The sequence below is a fragment of the Ammospiza nelsoni genome, chromosome 3 (assembly GCF_027579445.1).
Source record: "Ammospiza nelsoni isolate bAmmNel1 chromosome 3, bAmmNel1.pri, whole genome shotgun sequence".
In the NCBI taxonomy this organism is placed as follows: domain Eukaryota; kingdom Metazoa; phylum Chordata; class Aves; order Passeriformes; family Passerellidae; genus Ammospiza; species Ammospiza nelsoni.
This window is the reverse complement of record NC_080635.1, coordinates 58,261,608-58,280,047: the sequence shown is the minus strand read 5'-3', so window position 1 is coordinate 58,280,047 and position 18,440 is coordinate 58,261,608. Positions and strand designations below refer to the sequence as shown.

General features: G+C 38.4%; 1 protein-coding gene across 4 annotated transcripts in view; it reads right to left on the bottom strand.

The window, feature by feature from the left end:
* Nucleotides 1-12,130, bottom strand: part of HBS1L (HBS1 like translational GTPase) — a 57,775-nt gene extending 45,645 nt beyond the window's left edge. Inside the window, exons 1-5 of one of the 4 annotated variants that reach the window (XM_059467615.1) lie at nucleotides 11,994-12,115; nucleotides 9,270-9,335; nucleotides 7,305-7,442; nucleotides 4,961-5,155; nucleotides 1,354-4,298 (exon numbers count right to left, since the gene is read on the bottom strand). In XM_059467615.1, coding sequence (XP_059323598.1) covers nucleotides 2,896-4,298; nucleotides 4,961-5,155; nucleotides 7,305-7,442; nucleotides 9,270-9,335; nucleotides 11,994-12,036 — 1,845 coding nt within the window. In that variant the 5' untranslated portion in view covers nucleotides 12,037-12,115 and the 3' untranslated portion in view covers nucleotides 1,354-2,895. The other 3 variants (XR_009418029.1, XM_059467614.1, XM_059467618.1) reach the window with 3 other exon arrangements.
* Between the last annotated feature and the right edge of the window lie 6,310 nt (nucleotides 12,131-18,440).

Here is an 18,440-nt window from a genome sequence, read left to right as displayed (position 1 = left end):
TGTCAAGCATAAAACAGCAGAATTACTTTACTAGAATTCTAATATTCATTAGGCACAAACCCTTCAGTGCAAAGGCCAAACACAGCTGTTACACAAAAATGCCCCATACCATATCATGCAGTATTCCAACACAAACTTGTCCTTGATACCATATACCTCATTCTCAGTAAATAATTAAAGGAATAATTAAGGAAATTATTAAAATACCTGTTAAATTTAAAAAATAAATATAGTGACACAATACTTTTTGCTTAGAAAAACAAAACTATAAAATTGTCTAGGCATGAAAATAAATCTCTGCTGAAAATTAATTGGAATTCAGGTTAATCCACCACTTAGGTACCTTCTCCAATGTTTAGCCTGCAGGTCTGTATCAATTCAAGGCTCACTTCAGGATTGCAAACTGAGGAAAAATCCCTCCCCTACTGTTTACACACTGAATAGCATATACTGCTACTTCATGACTACTAACACCAGAGTCAAATGCCAATGAAAAAGTAATTATATATGAAAATCTAGCTGCCTAACAAGATCCAAAGTTGTTTACTAAGGTAACAATCCCACAGTAAGATCCATGATAAAGATACAATGCTGATGTTCTTTTTGCCCCCCACCACTTGTTCCAATGGTATCCACAGAACTTACATTTAGTTGTATGTCCAGTTCATGCTCTAAAATGACAACAAATGCTAAGGAGTTTTATGCAAATAAGGGCAGCCAGGGGAATGAGAAAACAGACCAGCACCAAAGGTAGACAGAGAAAATAAGAAAATATTTAAAAGGGAAAGCAAAGCTGTTCAATTTTAAAAGACCCACACATATTAGAAATCTCTACTGACATTAATGAAGTCTTCTGGAGTATTTGAAACACAGGAAAATAAAACCACCTACAAATATAACAGGCATGACAATGTCAAACTTTGCACTCGTATTTTATGTCAAAAACTTAGAATTACTCTGCTAGAAAAATACACACAATTTTGGGAAAAGTGAGCTTTACCTACAAACTCTGCTAACAGGACCCCTTTGGTCAGTAGGAAAAACAGACTTGGATTTTTAAGCATGGGGAAGTTAAAGCTTGGATTAACTGCAGAGAAAGAGCTCACTGAAAAGCACTTCATATTTTTGACACAGTAGAATTTGCTATTATGACTAATCAAGAAAACAATCAGTAGTACAATCAGTATCCACCAGATCCTATAGAAAGTCTTCTCAAGAAATCAATTATGCTCCTGCTAATGAACTTATCAGATCATAGTATATACACTGGATTGTATTATTTAATCCTTTAAAGGAACTCCAAATAGGTTTGGATAGATTAACACATCAATTGGAACATAAACACTGCAGCACTGTCATTATATAAAACTTTTATTAATTAGGGTAAGAAACATTCATTTCATTCACAAGGTCAAAGATCACACTGGTCTTAGTCCTAAATGACAGATGCATCAACTAGACAAACAAGTAAAATATACAGACCATTAAATTTGTACCTGAGAGAACTGGAACATGTTTTATTTTATTTAGAAACAAAATCATAGTGCAATCTGAAGTCAGGAATAAACCTTAGAGTTTTGTCCTTTTTTTTGACCGAACATGCTCAAAAAAATTAGGTTAAAACTAGATGAAAGTCATATATACCGTTTCATACTAGCTGCCAAGTTTAGCGTAAGTTTATGAACATACATTTTTCGAGTTTGACAGGAATATCTCTACTGAACTTATTGCTGTTGACAGGAATATCTCTACTGAACTTATTGCTGTTCTGAATTTAAATTACTGGCAATGACACTGGAAATATATTAGATGTCATAATGTGTGCTAAAAGCAAAGTTAAAACATACATGCAGCTACTAATTTGAATACTAGGGCACCATAGCAATTCCAGAATGTTCTGATTTGGATCTTTCATCTAAAGATTCAAAGTAACAGCAATGTGTACAAACAGCAGAAGAGAATGCATTTCCATTTCTGAAGGAAGTTTTCATCAAAAAAGACAAGAGGCAGACGCAAACAGCACTTAGGCTTTGCCTTATTTTTTTTTTTCCATTAAGCAAAGACTCTCATGCTACAGTTGAAAGTACTGAAACTTCAGCACTTCTCTGAAAGGCTTGAGAATAAACAACAGAATCCTAGGGAACCTTCTTATGAAATACATGCAGCATGTACATATCTATAAAATTGCTGGTTTAAAATGCTGGATATCACATTTTGATAGCTAACTGGAGTCACGGGGCGCAACAATTTAATTGCTTGCTCCCCTACAAGTTTGGTCCTATCAAAAACTACACATGTACTACCACAACCAGAACTGTCAAAACCTGAGGTCCTTGAGGCTTTTAAAAACTAAAGGCATTTCTGTTGTAATAGTGTGATCAGTATAAAGATAGAATAATGACATTGACTGGAAACATCCATTACAAGACTGGCAGTTTAATAACATACCTTTATCAGAAAATCTAACCTTAAGAACATTTAATAAAACAGTAGTAATATAAACTGAGGTTCCTGCTCCCCAAACTGTACACCATATAGCAAATTACTTTACAAAATAATAATTCACTGTTCTTCCCAATGAACTGTATCTTCAATACTTAAAGTGGTATTTCAAGAAGACTAATGGTGTTTACAGAATTTTGTACATGCATCTGTATAATAGAGTTCAAGACTCTCCAGAAGTTAAAAATGTTAAACTGTCAGTGAAAATTATGCAAAAATTAGGATATTCAGTGCAGCACTTTAAAAGTTCACATACAAATTTCTACCTATCAGCAAGAACTGTAATATGTCAATTAAAAAAATAATACAAAAAATCAGCTCTGGATCACAAATAGGTCCTATATCAATTCTTTAAATACAATTCAATAACAACACTGATGCCTTTTTTTCTCATTACTGTCTTGTAAAAGCTTTTCTTTGGTTAGCTTTTACAATATCATCAGGAGATGCTGTTTTGAAGTCAAATGGTGTTATGGCTATTGTAGGACCAGTTTCCTTAGGTTTTACATCTTGTACTTGTCTACTGTATAGGAAAGTTTTGTGCAGCCCAACTGCGCGCCGCTTATATCCTTTGGGAGGATAACGGAGGCACAAGGTTAAAGCAAAAGCTGAAGGTCTTGCACGCAGCGCCTTGATCCATGAAAGGGACAAATCCTGCCTCTTAAGACCACCATGCCCTTTCTTGGGTTTTCTGTTTGCTTTGGCAAAACCAGAACCTTTTCCTTGTTTTTCTTTTACAAGTTTCATTTCAGGACTTAAGGTATTTGACCGCCCTGCCACACTTTTCTCTGTAGATACACCTGCACTTTTTACAAGGACACTTAAATCAATGTTGGTTCCTTGGGAGGGCCTTGACTCAATTACATTGTGCATGGACAAATCCGTCCTTTGCTGAGTTTTATCTATTTCAATAGTCTCTGCTATTAAATCCGAGAGTGATAAATTCTCAACCTCCTTTACTGGACAAACTTCAGAAAGGGCTAGAGAAGACAAAGATCCTGTTAGCTCTGGCATCCCACCTGAAGTTTGGGGTTGACTTACTAGTTGTGATAATGATGAGGTTCCCAACTTCCTATCAGTGAGACTTGCTGTTGACTGGGTGAAAAGATCAGCCAAAGAGTAACAGTGGCTAGCACTGCTTTCCTGGTGCTCCTGAAGCAAGTCAGCCAATGATGTACTTCCAGATCTTAACACTGGCAAAGCAGCCGAAGAAAAATTTTCAAGTTCATTCTTTTTATTTATAGTATGACTGACTTCATTATCAAGAGTCAAGTTTCCTAAAGCACTTCCTAAACACGGAGGACTATAAAAACTTGCACTACTGTTACAATCAGAAGTCTTTGAGGAAAAAAAAGGAATGCTGTGTTCAGGACTCAGAGAATCACAAACCACATTCTGCATCAGCAAGGATTTCAAGTCCTGTGTTTCCTTGTACTTCAATGGGTTATTTCCTATCCTAGAGTAAACATCTTGACTGTCAGGAACCAAACTTACTGCATTAGCAGTTTCTGGTAGTTGCTTCTCTGCTTGTTTATTCAAAGGGGCACAAAATGATCCTTTACACAAATCATCACTGAAAACAGATGACAGAACAGGTGAAGAGGATTTCAATCCTTTCCTTCCACATGAAGTTATATTGGATTTTTCAAAATTTGTAGTTAAAGAATAAAGAGCCGAATCACTTTTGTCTGTCAAGTTTCCAAACCCAGGTTTGTTGGTGTTGTCAGCAAAACTGTCTACGCCACAAGAGAAACTGTCTGTATCGACACACATTTCTGGACAACAATGTAAGTCTCCTTACCTTACAATAGCCAATAATTTTCAGATGGAAGTCCAGTCACAAGGAAATATCCCATTTTTTTAAAGTTGACAGCAGCAACAAAAAAAAAAAAAATCAAGAAACATGAAAAGGCATTTAATTACTAAGTGTCATCCAAAGGTAAACAATGTTCTACATGTAAATCACAGGTATCTACTGAAATACATAAAGAACTTTAAGAATCAGCAGAGAATGTCAGTAAAGACTACAAATATTTAAGCACAAATCAGAATAAAAAAGCTACTTAATAGACACTACCCAAAAAGGGAGATACTAGGGATGGGAGATGTCAGTTTACCAAATAAATAACAGAAGCACTAAAAATTTAAAGATGCTTTCTAAATCTAAAGACATGCATTAATTCAGTTAAATCATATATTATAAATGAGAAATCTATCCTGAACTGCAGATGGTCCCAGCTTGAATTTAAACTGACACTGAAGTGTTATTTTGACTTCTCGCTCAAGAAAAGCTCTTTCCTTGAAATGTTTTAGAACACACATATAGTAAATCAGTCTTCTTTCATTTTCCAAGAAATTACTACTGCAATGGTAAGTGTCTTCACAGTTTGTAAAGCCCAAATTAAACTGTAGATAGAAATGAATCACCTTGAATATAAGCAATTAAATATAAGTATACCTTTTGTAGTCTTTGCTAAAATCACAGCATCCTTATTCTTGGTCTTCACATTTTGCTTACTGCCTTGTGAAAGCACAAGATCCAAAGCCTTTTGTACATCAAATTTAGCATCCAGGACTGCTTGCACCATTGTTTGCTCTGGTATGGACTCTGCCAAAACTTCTCTCATTTGATCAAGGCATGAATTAAGACGGGCTGAAAGAAACACATTACTGTTATAAACTGCCCAAAAATATGTCTTCAATGACCTAACTACTAGCACCACACCTCTGATTAGCAAACAGAAGGAAAAATATTACAATAAGGGTTAAAATGTTTAGAAATTAATTATAATCTCATTTACTGCCCTGACAGACTTTGTTCCCACACCCTCCCTGCAGAATATTTGACCTACTTCAGATATTTTAATAAATAATATATTACTGACTATTTATTAATCTAGGAAGTCTCAGTACTGAAATATGTTGATGTTGTAAAATAACTATCTTCATTGCAGGGAAGAAATACAAATAATCACCTTAAAACCATCCAAAGCAATACAGTAAATCAACATATAATCCCACTGAACAGCACATTTTAAGTGCTTACAGATGCTACAATTAACACCCAAAAGTAAAACAGCATTTTCAGGGTCCTCAGGCCTTAACAACTGAAAACCTGGATCAACACGCCAGGTTTCAAACCACCTGTAATCTTTACCTTTCCTGAAACTGTAATATATTTTTTGGCTGATAAAATCAATTTTCTTTGGAGTATATTTCTGCAACTACTACAAGCCTTTACTAAGATATTTGCTGCACAATAAGAGACTGTAAATTCACCAGGCTGCCACTCACTGGAAGCCATACAAACACTAAGGAGCAGAAGAAAATCTTCCTGAAATCCTGGTTTCTGCCAGTTCAGATTTTAGAAAACAGGAACTGAAGAACAGGAAGGCAGCCACATATTTTTATTTGAACACTTCCTGGAAGATGTTTAAAGAAGTTTGGGAATTCAACGCTGCACAATTCCTACCTCCATGAGGTTACTTATATTATCACCCTTTACCTGTAATTCAAATAACAAGTGAATCTTCCCCAGACATTTGCCCTGCAAAACAAGTGTGTGTAGAGCCCTGCACAATGTGCTGGTTGCTATTCTACTATCTAATACCCAACAAGAACAACCTTGTGAAACTCTTTGTAGCCACTCTGGCTACATCAATAATGTTGTATTAATGGCCATCACTACATACTGTATCAAACACAATAGGTCTAGTGAGACCACTGCTGTTTTCACAGTAGAAGTGGATATTTTGAGGTTTCTTTTCTCTCTTTTTTTAGTCCAAAATGTTACTTTCCTTCCTGCTCCAATACCAGATCTTAACTGACTGAGTCTGTCAAAAGCATTCTGCAAAGCCAGAGGACTGCATTGTCTAGATCACATGTACCATTACACTGGCTCATCCTTTCAAACTGCCCTCCACAGCTTTATTTCCTGCTGTAAAAACATGTATATTATTTCTCAATGTATCATATTTAACCATATCTCTAAGCATTAGCTTAACTTTTATCAATTTACTTGACATGAAATCCAAATTCTTTCTAATTCACTGTTCTGAATTTCCTGCAACTTTTTTGAGTACCAAATTTCAACACACTTTAGTCTGATCTTTTCAACATTTCAAAAACAATCCTGATTATTTTCAAAACATTAAAAACTGTACTAACTATTAATACTTAGGAAAGAGACTTGTGAATCTTTTTCATAAAGCAAGTAATTAGGCAATTAGGCAGCAAGTTTAAAAAACAAAAGCAAGTATTTTTTCCCCAGCCACTCAGTTCAGAACTCAGTTTGTAACATGGAACTCATGGCTCCAAGACTGAATGGAAACAAAAGTCTCACGAACTCAAAAGGGAAGGGTAAGAAAAGATTGTACAGAATACTGGCTACTCTTTCAAGGAAATTAAAGACTTCGAAAACCCCTTAAATACTGCTAATCTCTATAATTTGGAATACAAAGCAAAAAGAAATCATTTGAATACTAATACTCAGTTTATAACATTCAAGAGTGAAGATTTGAGCTGTCAGTACAGCTGTTCTAATGTCTCCACATAAAATCTCATTATTTCTAGTAAGAAACTAAGAACACATTTCAGTGTATGCAACCAAGTTACAAGTAGTACACAAAAGGTAGTTATGAACTTGAAGAATGATCACTGAAGGTAGCTCTCTGAAGGGAATTATAACAAGATTCCAAAATTTTGAGCAATGTCAGTCAAGTAAGAAACATTAATTTAAGGCTATTCTAGTAAATCTTTAACTTTTGTAAGAGATTATTCTGATAGTTGTTTTCTATAATTACCTCTATCAACTTCAGTCAACTGATGAGTGGGTGTAAAACCATCAGCAGCAGCATCAGTACCTTCGTAGCCATATTCTTCATCTAATGGCTCAGCAAATGTGGCTGGTTTGTCTCGTCTGGAGTAAATAAACTGAGCTGCTGCATTAGGTAAAAAACGAAGTAATAAAAATAGAAGTTAATTTTTTTTCCTCCTTTAAAAGCAAAACATAACTAAAGGTAAAATAAGTTAGGATGTTGGACTTGCAGTGGTTTCAAGGGGGTGGTGAGACACTACTGTGTAATAACTACTAACTGAGGACTGCACAGAGCATACAACAGCTCATGCTAGAATATAAACAAGTTGCCATCACAGTGAAACTACAGGCTGGGCAATATCCTTGTATGAATGGAATGAAGTAATTCTGCAAAGTTCAGCATTACAAAAAAGATTATACTCCAGGTTTGAGAAACAGTATTTTCTATACAAATCTATGGCCTAATGTCTTCAGAACCTTACACCATTTTTGAATTTCAATTTTCAACCACTTCCAGTTTGAATTTTAAAAAGTTAGCATGAAATGAGCATGGCTTTTAAAGTATGCGACTATAATATGTGACTGTTAAATTACTGATAAGAATTGAATGGAGTTGAACACATCCTTTCTTTCTTGGAATTTCATTAGAAATACAGCCCATGAGTAAAAACACATATTCACAAAAAACTTTAAACAAGTGCATGGTTTCACTCTGATTTAGCAACATTAAGCGATATACAGCTAAAACTCCTTGCTGAACAAGAGCACCAGTCATTATATTTTCTCAGAAATGTGCAAATAATAATGTAAACAAATTGCCTTAAGCCATGTAATATTCTCCCCAGCTCTGAAATCCTCACAGAAAGCAGGTGTATACCCAGAAGTAGCAACTTCTAGCAGCTGTTTCCCAAATGCATACATACCACTTCATATTCAATTGCCACAACTGAAGCAACTATTAAGACTGCTGTACAATCTACATCAGATTATTTTATAATTGAAGCTTCCACACAAAGAGTTCTTAGGAAAATTACTGTGCACAGCCAGGAATTGATTCTGCCATTTATCAGTCTCTACTTGAGCAAAAGGTACACATTGCACATTTTCATCACTGAAATCAACAGCATGGGAGAGGACCAGAGTTCATCTCAAGAAGACCGAATTATCTCAAGTTCCTGTGGCCAGAGGTCACATACTACTACATCACAGTCATGGTGGATTAGACCCAAACCAGTCACCTGCAGTAGCACAGCTTCATGTCAACACCAGCTGTACTATTTCCAGGGGCCATTCAGCTCTAGAAGCACTGCCACCAAATCTGGGGAAACCCTGAACTGATAGTCTTGTCAGAGACTTGACTGGAGAACACAACTTGATGGTTCTACAGCCAGGCTGAATTCAGCTGGGCTGAATTCAGCTGGGCTGAGCCACTCCAATTATGCCTTACCTGAGCACACAGCCTTTGCTGTATTTAAACCTACCCTGCAACACTGCAAACGCTGGAAGGCTGATTAGCTCCACGCGTTCTTGCATGAGAGGAACAGCACTGCAACCCACAATGAGACTCCCTGTCCCTCATGTACTCAAAGGTGTGCAGAAGACACCAACTACCAGGTGCACAATAACAACTGTTAAGCCCAGGTAGATCCTACTAACCACAGAAAAAGACACCAAATGTTTCAAGATGATCAACACACTCCCACGGAGCAGATTTTTACATTGACAGTTACATTACAACCTAGGGTAACACATATGTAGGACTCAAGATGTGGCCAGTTGTCTAATGAAACTTTCAAATTCCAATGCCTAACACTACATAACTGACTGTAACAGGATTATGGCCACTAGGCACTTTTCAAAACTGTCACTAGCTTTTAAACTTTGTTTTCATTCAGAAATAAATATCAGAACAGGTATCAATGAACAATACTTGATAATTATTTGAACTAACCTGTTGAAGGAGAAATGCAATAATCATCTTCTACTGATTGGCCGTACACATCATCATCTTCAAAGTCTATGAAGCAAAAACAGCAAGATTAATCTGCACAATTTCTAAATAATACTACAATTCAAAGCATACATTTTGCACAAGGTTTTATGAAATGATGCATTTCCTGTATTCCAGAAATAATGCATTTCCTGTATTTGAGTGAGGTTCTGTTTACTTACCTAGGAGAGAAATAACCTTCCAAGTCCCAATAACAGAATTTTCTGACAATAATACAATTTAACATTTAATAGTCTATTCATTAGGCTGAGAATTTCCAAGATCTACCATACTTCACACCTCCTCCTTCAGCAGCTCCTTGGCCCTCACCGACTAAGTCCAACTTCCTACATTCCACAAATCTTTGCCCATGGCAAAGATTTGATATTTTGATATTTTGATATTCTCTTGATATTTTTGCTTGACCTCTCAGTCTTCACCCCAGACAGGCAGTTCAATTACAATTTCTACTTCAACAACTCAAGATCAGCATTTCTACTCCATTCCTATGCATTTCTCATCTTTCTTCTCTATTTTATGCTCACACCCATCCACCTTTCAAATCAAGTTCAGCAAGGTAAAAAAAAAAAATTCACAATTCCCTTTGAATACGCAAAATTGTTTCAGGTAAAACACAAGTATCTTAAACAGTTACTTAAAGACAAAAATATTCTTTCCTCAGAAAAAAAAGGCATCAAGAAATACAAAGAGTAAGTTATGCACCTTTGTCTCCAAAAATGAATCCCAGTATTATGCCAATCTTAAAAAATAGTGTAATTTTCACTAAGCAATAATGAAATACATGAAAAGCTATTACTAAAGACACTACTGCACTTGGCAGCTTCACAAGTAACATCTATTCTTTATTGCTGTAAAAGGCAGATCACAGCATGCACTGACCATAAAAACTAGAATTTAAAATTTACATAAATTACAGAGAACACAGTAGAAGCTACTCTCTAGAAGCATTCCAGCTGTATTGTCAAGATATTTGCAGATGGAATATCACATTTGGTCATGATCACAATATCTCAGAAAGGAGAGGGGGGAAAAATGGAACATGGTCAAATAAAGACCAGAAGACCTAAAGCCTCAGAAGTCTGCCAATGAAAAGAAACCAAAAAATACTAAGCTAAATATTTAGCTTAGAAATGCGACTCATATTTGGGCATTACAGAACCACATGCAGCATTAAAAAAACCATACTGCATTTAATATAGAAGAAGACACAAAGTCTATTTCATTGGGGCCATAAATGATTCTGTGTGACTACAGAAGGAACATGTGGTACAAGGGTAAAGACCTGACACGTAACCTCACAGTCATGTTTCCAATAGCAAAAAGGAACTTAATAGCTACAGCAAATTACTGAGTATCTCAGCAAACTTATTTCAGAAGTCTGATGAGTGTATCAACACTGAAATTAACTATGCAGTGCACACTCAACTTCTCAAAAGCCAGCGACTCAGCTGAAATCAACATTTCAACCAATCTGTGATGAAAAATGGTCTCTAGAGGATGAAAAAATCAAGCAGTAAAATTCCCAGTATAGTTCTGGATTTTGCCTATATTAGGTAAATTTACACTAGCAGAAACTTCAAGGTAGGAACACACAGCCAGCACAGCTCACATGAAATTACAACTTCCAAGAAATTCCAGTATCAGAGTGCAAGACCCAATTTGTGGTACTATAATACATAAAAACCGTGTAGTCTGTTCACTCAACAGAAGACCAGGGACAGGCTGAAGCATTTCTTGCATTTTTTTAATAATCTGACAAAGTGAAGCAACAAAATTGCTGCTCTCACAAAAGGGCTCTTTAATATGAATGGGAAGTGTGTCCATTTCTCCACAACCCAAGCCAACCAAGTCTTTATTTTTATAAAGACTTTCAAGGAAAAAAAAATTACTCTGATTTATGGTTTGTGTAAGTTAATGGGCCCAGGGCACAAAGAAAGCTGCAGTACTGCAGGCACAAGCCAAGTTCTTATGGAAGAACTCCTTCATTCCACTCAAGAAGCGTAAGTAAAACGAGACAGGTGCCTGAAAAAGAGATAAATCCCTAAACGCACAACTCCATCGTTAAGAATTACATTTCTTCCTCAAGTAACAGCTGTTAACTCCTACGTATTAACATCAGCAACACTTTGCTAGAGTTGGGCCGTGAATACAAATTTTTAAGTTTTTCAAGACTAAAGATGATGAATTCAACCATACTGAGGCTTTTTCCAAGTCAGCGCCGCTACTAAAAAGCGGAGTCAACTTGGGCAGCTCAAGGCAGCAGCTGTGGCTTGAACCCCGTTCCAAGGGCACGCTCTCCCCGTGCGGAAGCTCCCGGGAGCCCCGGGCAGCAGCAGCGGGAGGTCCCGCCCGGCAGAGCGGCCACGTGTGCCCGACCCTCCCCACCCGGGCGGGAAACGGGCCGGGAACGGGGCGGGGAGAGCCTCGCCCGGAGCCCCGTCCAACCCCCGCCGAGGGGAGGTGAGGGGGCGGTTTTCCCCTCCCACCGCCCCTGACAGCCCCCCGGGCCCTCCCCTACCGCCGGGCGAGCCCCGCCACACCCTCCTGCCCGCGGCCACCGGCCGGCCCGTGGCAGGGGCACGGGCCGGGGAACGCGGAAGGACCCCGGCAGCTGCGGCGGGCTCCGCAGCTCTGCCACCAACACCTGCTCGCCATAACCGCTACCTTCGTCGTAGTTATATCCTCGGACGTTCCTGTGCCGGGACATGACGGCGACAGCGGCGGCCTCGCTCGCCCGCCCGTGGTGACGCTGGCGCGGCCGGCCTAGGTGGCCATGTTGAAGTACGGCGGCGCCTGGCGGAATCCCCTCTTGCGCAGGCGCGCGGGGCGCCGCTTCCGCCCTCGTGCGCTGCTGCGCGTGCGCACTGCCCGGCCCGCCTGGCTCGGGCCGCGCGGGGCTGGGGGCGGCTCCTGGAGGCGCTCGCGCCCCGCCCTCGCGGCGGGCCAGGCTGAGGCGGCTCGGGGGGAGCGGGGGGTGCCGGGCCTGGCGGGGCAACCGCGAGTGACGGCTGGGGCGGGGGGCCCTGGGGCTGAGGCGGGGCTGCCCTGCCCTGCGGGAGACCTGCTCCAGTTTGGTGCCTCTTCCAGCCTGAATAAAGGTTGCTGTGATTCTGCAGGGTCTAGAAGCATTGAGTTTGTCTGTAGTAGCTGTCTGTTTAGCAATGTGAGTTACAAGGAAAATCTAGATACGAGATGGCCCATTTTCCGTCAGTGTTTGATTCAAGACAAAAATGGGAAGTTTTACATGCACTCATGTAGCAAGTGTTTTAAAGCTTATTCAAAAACAGATGCATCATTGATGAAAAGAGAGCATTCTGTATAGACCTAAATTCACTTATTTAAACACACTTGAAGTAAGTGTCAGTGATCTGTGTAGCCCTACAGGAGCAAGGTTTTAAGTACAAGGCCTTTCTCAGTCCTGGATCTGAAACAGCTCCAGGTGACCTGGCTTTTTGGTGACGAGCAGCCATTACAATCCAGGCACTGACTAGTGGCCAGGCTCAAATGAGCTGCTGTGGGTAAACGCAAGCTGTAATAATTAGCATTGCTGTTGGCAGTGTTAAGAAGCAAAATGTCAAAGCGTTAGGCCCCATGGAGCCTCGATGGGGTCTGACTACACTGGCACATTGCTGTGACACTTCCTAATGCCGAGTTTCAGTTTGCAAGGGCATTGCACTGCCAAGGGTTTGGATAACCAAGGAATGTCCCTACAGCTGCTCCCCTTGCTGGGGCAGACAGGGAAGGACAAGCAGACAAAACCTTAAGCTCTAGTGAGAAAGGGAATTGGGATAGAAATCCCAGTTCATGAGCTCCAGCTCTGACAGAATCTGTTTCTGTATCTGCCAGCCCAGTTGTTTCCCAGATACCTGCATTCTTCTGTGGGCTCAGGAGCTGCTAGGCAGATGACACCATTAATATTTCTAAAGTCAGGTGTCTTCATCTTTAAGACCTTCAATAATTTATTTACCATCTTTTCACCCAGTCTTGAGAATACCAGAAATCGAGTCCCCCTCCAGCCACCTGCATGCTCCAGGTGTCCTCTGACACCCCAGCACACAGCCACACATCCCTACGAATACACATGCCCTGCTTCTGTACCTGCCACCTAACTATTGTCTTGTCCTTGCCCACATGCCAAGATTGTCACTATCTGCCACTCCACATCCTTCCTGGTCACTGCCAGGGGCAGGGAGTATTAACCATAAGCCAAAAGTTTGTGTTCATATACAAATAGTATGCAAAGTTGCAGATTGTTTCCTTATATTATTTGCATATTTCTAACTAATTTCTACAGAGAAGCACATGTGGCTGAGCAGGTTTAGGCTCTATATAATGACTTCCGTATGGTGCTAGGATTAAAACAGAATTGGAAACAAAGATTTCTGGTTAATACTGGTGTCCTGTTGACCTTTAGTGGCCCAAGTTCTCTGCAGCAGAGGTTTCACAGTAGTTGTGCTAATCCTTATCTGTCCTAATCTCTTGACACGAGTCAAAGACACAAAAGTGGAGACTTGCTATCATCCATTATTACTACAGCCAGGGTAGCTCACTTCTAAATTCAAAACCTGATTCCAGCATCTGCTTTCTGAGCCTTCAGTAACTTGAGACACTATATCACTACAACTATAGAGCATCCTGCCAGTCTGCCTCCAACAGCTTTACTTTGGAAAAGACACACTTTCCAGCCTCTGAAATTACTTCAATCTCATTCTTCAAATATTAAAAACTCCAGTAAATATTAATCATGTACATTTATATTTATCATGTACATTTAGCTTTTTTTTTTTCTTTCAGGTAGAGACAGTTCCCGTTTCTCACACCTGACCATTGTGTTGCAAAGATATTTCTTTTATGCTTCTTATTGATGCTTTTTACAGAAATCACCAGTTGCTTATCAAATAATAATTTTTTCATGTTTGAATTTTTTCATTACTTCTCTTGATTTTTAGTGAATGAGCATCGTATCTGTAACATCCACAGATACGATGCTCTTTTCATTTTCTTGATAGTCAAATGTAGCATTGTTTTCAAGATTTCAAAATTAGTTCAAAACAGGAAAATAAATAACAGTTGTAAAATATAAAGGTGACTAAGTGTAAGCCAAATGGAGGAGATGATATACTATGTAGTCTTTCCATGGCATTAATAGTGAACTTGAAATGTTGCTATTTTTCTTAATTTAAAGTGTGATAGATTATATCATACAAGACGGGAGGAAAAAAGAACTCAAAACCAACAATTTCTTACAGGAGCACAATTTCTTCATGTTATTTCATATTTCATACATAGTATCTTCAAAGAGTCATAGATACACTGTGATTATTCCTTGCCTTCTCTTAATTCTGAGACATATGTAAATGTTTTAGGGAAAGATATCCAAGAAATAATAAGCTTTTGTTCTCAAGCCCTAGCTATACCTCAGTCAGTGCTACTTGTGCCTGAATGCAAGGTTCATGAAAAGTATTCATCTGATAGCAAAGCAGTCTTCGGTAACTAAACATTATTCCTTCAGCAGCAATTAAAGCACCATCAGAGAACCTTGTCAGTCTGGCTCCAGAAGCTCTGACTGAGGAATGACTAACCAGGTCACTTATGGCATTCATTTCCTTCCTGCCCACTGAGATTATATATTACTTTAAGGTGTGTGCCTTAAGAAGTGAACTAAGATCACTGGTCTCAATCCAGGTGGCAGCATTTCTGGTAATTCTCTTTTTTCCAGCAATCTGCTGGGCACTCCCAGCCCCAACACTATGAATTTTTTTTGTAACTGTAAAAATCAGTTAATAAAATGCTTAATAATTTCATTTTAGCTAAGTAGAAAGTCTTTCATATTTCTTCTTAAAGTGAAGCCAAGCTTTTTAGTAGTTTAGTAGTTTTAGTTGCAAAACATTCAGTCTATTTCAATATTGTATTGACCTTTTAAACCAAAGTCAAGCAAGGCCTGGTCCAAGAAAAAAAGAACATAATTCCAGATATTTTACCACGTGGCCAGGTGTGGCTGTTAAGTTCTAAAACATAGATTATCGAGGTCAGTAAACACATTTCCAGCTGCTAAATGATCTGACTAGTTCTGCAAAAGAACTGCAGCCAGTAAATACATGTCTGTTTTTGTCTAAAATGATGCCACGTAGTCAGAAGCTGATTTAAAAGTTAGAAACAAAGAGTATTAATAAATTATCATTTTGTACATATGGTAAATAGAAAGTGTCTCCAATTTTCCACAGTATGAATGAGCTTGTTAAATATATTTATTATTTCTTTGGGAATGGATCAGTGCAGAACAACAAGTTTCACATATGAGTGATTTATGTTAAGTCAAGACCTTACACAGTTTCAACAGGATCTATTAACAGCTAAGTTAGATGGCAGCTGATGGCAAATGGTAATGCATTGGCAATTCAGCCTTTAAAAGTGACCTATTTGTATCGTTTAACATAGAATCATTAAAACTTGAAAAGACCTTTACAATTATTGAGTCCAATCCAACCATAAACCTAACGCTGCCAAGTCGACCACATTTGTGTTCCTCACAAGTATGTAAACTTCCTGTTACAATAAGAAATAAAATATTTCAGTGGCTTTAGATGAATCTGTCCTTTCTGTAACACTTTGGTTTCAATCCCCAATACCCCTATCACCCTGCTGCCTCCCTGCTGGCTCTCAGACTGCTTCACATCTGCAGTGACCCAAATACAGGGCCAGAAAAGGAAATTCCATCTCTGCAAGGAGGGGAACTGCCTTGAACCACACAGCTGGGACAGAAGGAGCTCAAATTCGAGCATGGTTGCCAAGAGCATGGTAGCTAAAGCCACTGTGAAGCACTCAATGAAAGCCTATTATCTATTGGTTTTACCTCTGAATAAAACCAATATTTTATTACTACAGAATGGCATTTTGTGTGAAGTTTGTACAGAGAGAGATAAGTGATGAAAATCATTGGGGGTATGGGAAATATCTTACATGAAGAAAGATGAAAAGGATTAAGAGTTTGTGTTACAGAGAAGATGTATAAAATGGAACATCACCAAAGTTTATACTAGGAGTGGCTCAGAAAAAACCATCGGGGGTTTTTTGTCATAGCAATAGCTTTTCTCAATTTCCTTGAAATTGAAAGAAGGCAAATTTTAAACTGATAAAAGCAGACAATTTTCATTCAGCACAGAAATAGACTACAAAGTTCATGAGCAAGATAAATGATCATGGTTAAAAAAATTGGCAAGATTCAAACAGTTTACATCCTTGTGTAGATGACAAGAATACTTAAACACAATCACAGTAAATATTTAAAGTCTATATAAAATTCTGCGAGGTATTAAAATTTTCATGTTAGAGATTCCATCTTTCTTGTTACAAGTGACAGGATAAATTAAGGGAACTGCAGACCTAAGGAAGAGCCAAAACAGAAAGCTGTCATTATGACTTGGTTGTATATGATGCACGTGTCCACACTAATGCAATTTATAATGACACATACACATATTTATAGTGCATATAGGCAGCATTCTGTTGTGTGTGATTATATACATCAATTTATCAAGCACTTTAAAAAGTTTGTCATGGATCCTGGCTACTTCCATAAACTGTGACTTCATCAATTTGTCTGTAATGACTGGACATAGAGACGCAATCAAGCTTTCAGTAGCAGCAGTGAGACCTTTTTCTACTGCATCTGTAGGAAAAAAAACACCAAAGTGAACTTAGATCCTGTAAAATGCCTGTTGAGAGAGATTGCACAATTCTGCAAATCAAAGCAGGGTAAATACAGTTTGAGAAAATCCATAGCTTTCCTGTATAGAGTAATTCATGCCGCAAATCTGACTGGGACATTTCACTACTGATCTCTTTTTATACACTTTAAATAAAAAACAAATACTGACATGTGTGTGCTTCTGGGAGGCATAGTAATACTTAGCTTGTTGGGAAGACAGCTTGTTAAAGTCTAAGAATTACGTTGGAATTACTCTGATTTTGTTTTCTGTGTTCTGCACTTTACATTTTTGGGACCTGCCTTTGACAAACCCAGCTGTATATTTTGGGCCACTGAGTCAAGGAAACTCCCTGTACTTGCCTCTCTCAGAAATCCACTACCTCCATGGTTATTCTGAGTCCCATTTCTTCCCACATGAGACTCAGTATTGAATCTGTAAAACTGGGAATGCATCGGGTTGAAGAGATTTATGTGGTGTTAAGTGTGTCAGGGAGGATAATTTGATGAATAAGAAACGTGGCTTCATTCAGACTGATCCTATATGTCAGTCTTTGACTAAAGTCTTTTGTTTCCCCTCCCCCCAAAAATGTCACTTTCAAAGGGTGATTCTTCAAGAAATTATCAAGTCCCTCTTTATCTCTCAAATGATTCTCATGTACTGCACACTGAATAATCCCATAGAAGGTATTGCTAATTTATCTTGCAATCACAGGATATAATGCACTTCAGATGATTTTTTTATTGCTTTTTTTTGGCTTTATCATAATATTTGCTGTATCCTAGAGTCAAATGCAGTCCTGCAGCACAAAGCAGTGACTCTAGCAGAAATCTTGGACAATAATATCCTTTTAGTTCCATTTTTTCTTATCTGATAACCAGAAACTACTTAACAAGATGCTCATTTACTATCTAGTTTGTTTCACATGTTTAAAGTATGAAATTCTATCATTTGCTACTAGGACAACGTCCTATCTTTCAGGAGCTAATCTTTAATGGCAGATGCCCTGTCTTAAATGTATAAATCTATGAGAAAACCGATCTGATAAAAATTTATGCCTGCAAAATGATGATTCACTTATATCAATGTACTTGTCACTCAGACCTTAAAAAAAAAACATAATACCACAGAATTGGGTGGGTGCTTAAAATATGCAAGACCTCGATAATAGGAAAACATTAGCCACAAAGTGTAAAGGACAAACACCAATTAAAAAATAAAATTACCAGTCCAAAGTTTCCAAGTTTGTACACTATATCTTATGATCAGCAGTATGTAAGCTTTTGGTCTTAGGGAGCTGCAGCAGCTACCTCGTGGGTGACAGCATGATTTCAGTGTAACTGGAGATACCTTACTCATCTCCCCAGTTTTCGTATCTGTGCTTTATAAAAGCAAACATGGCTTA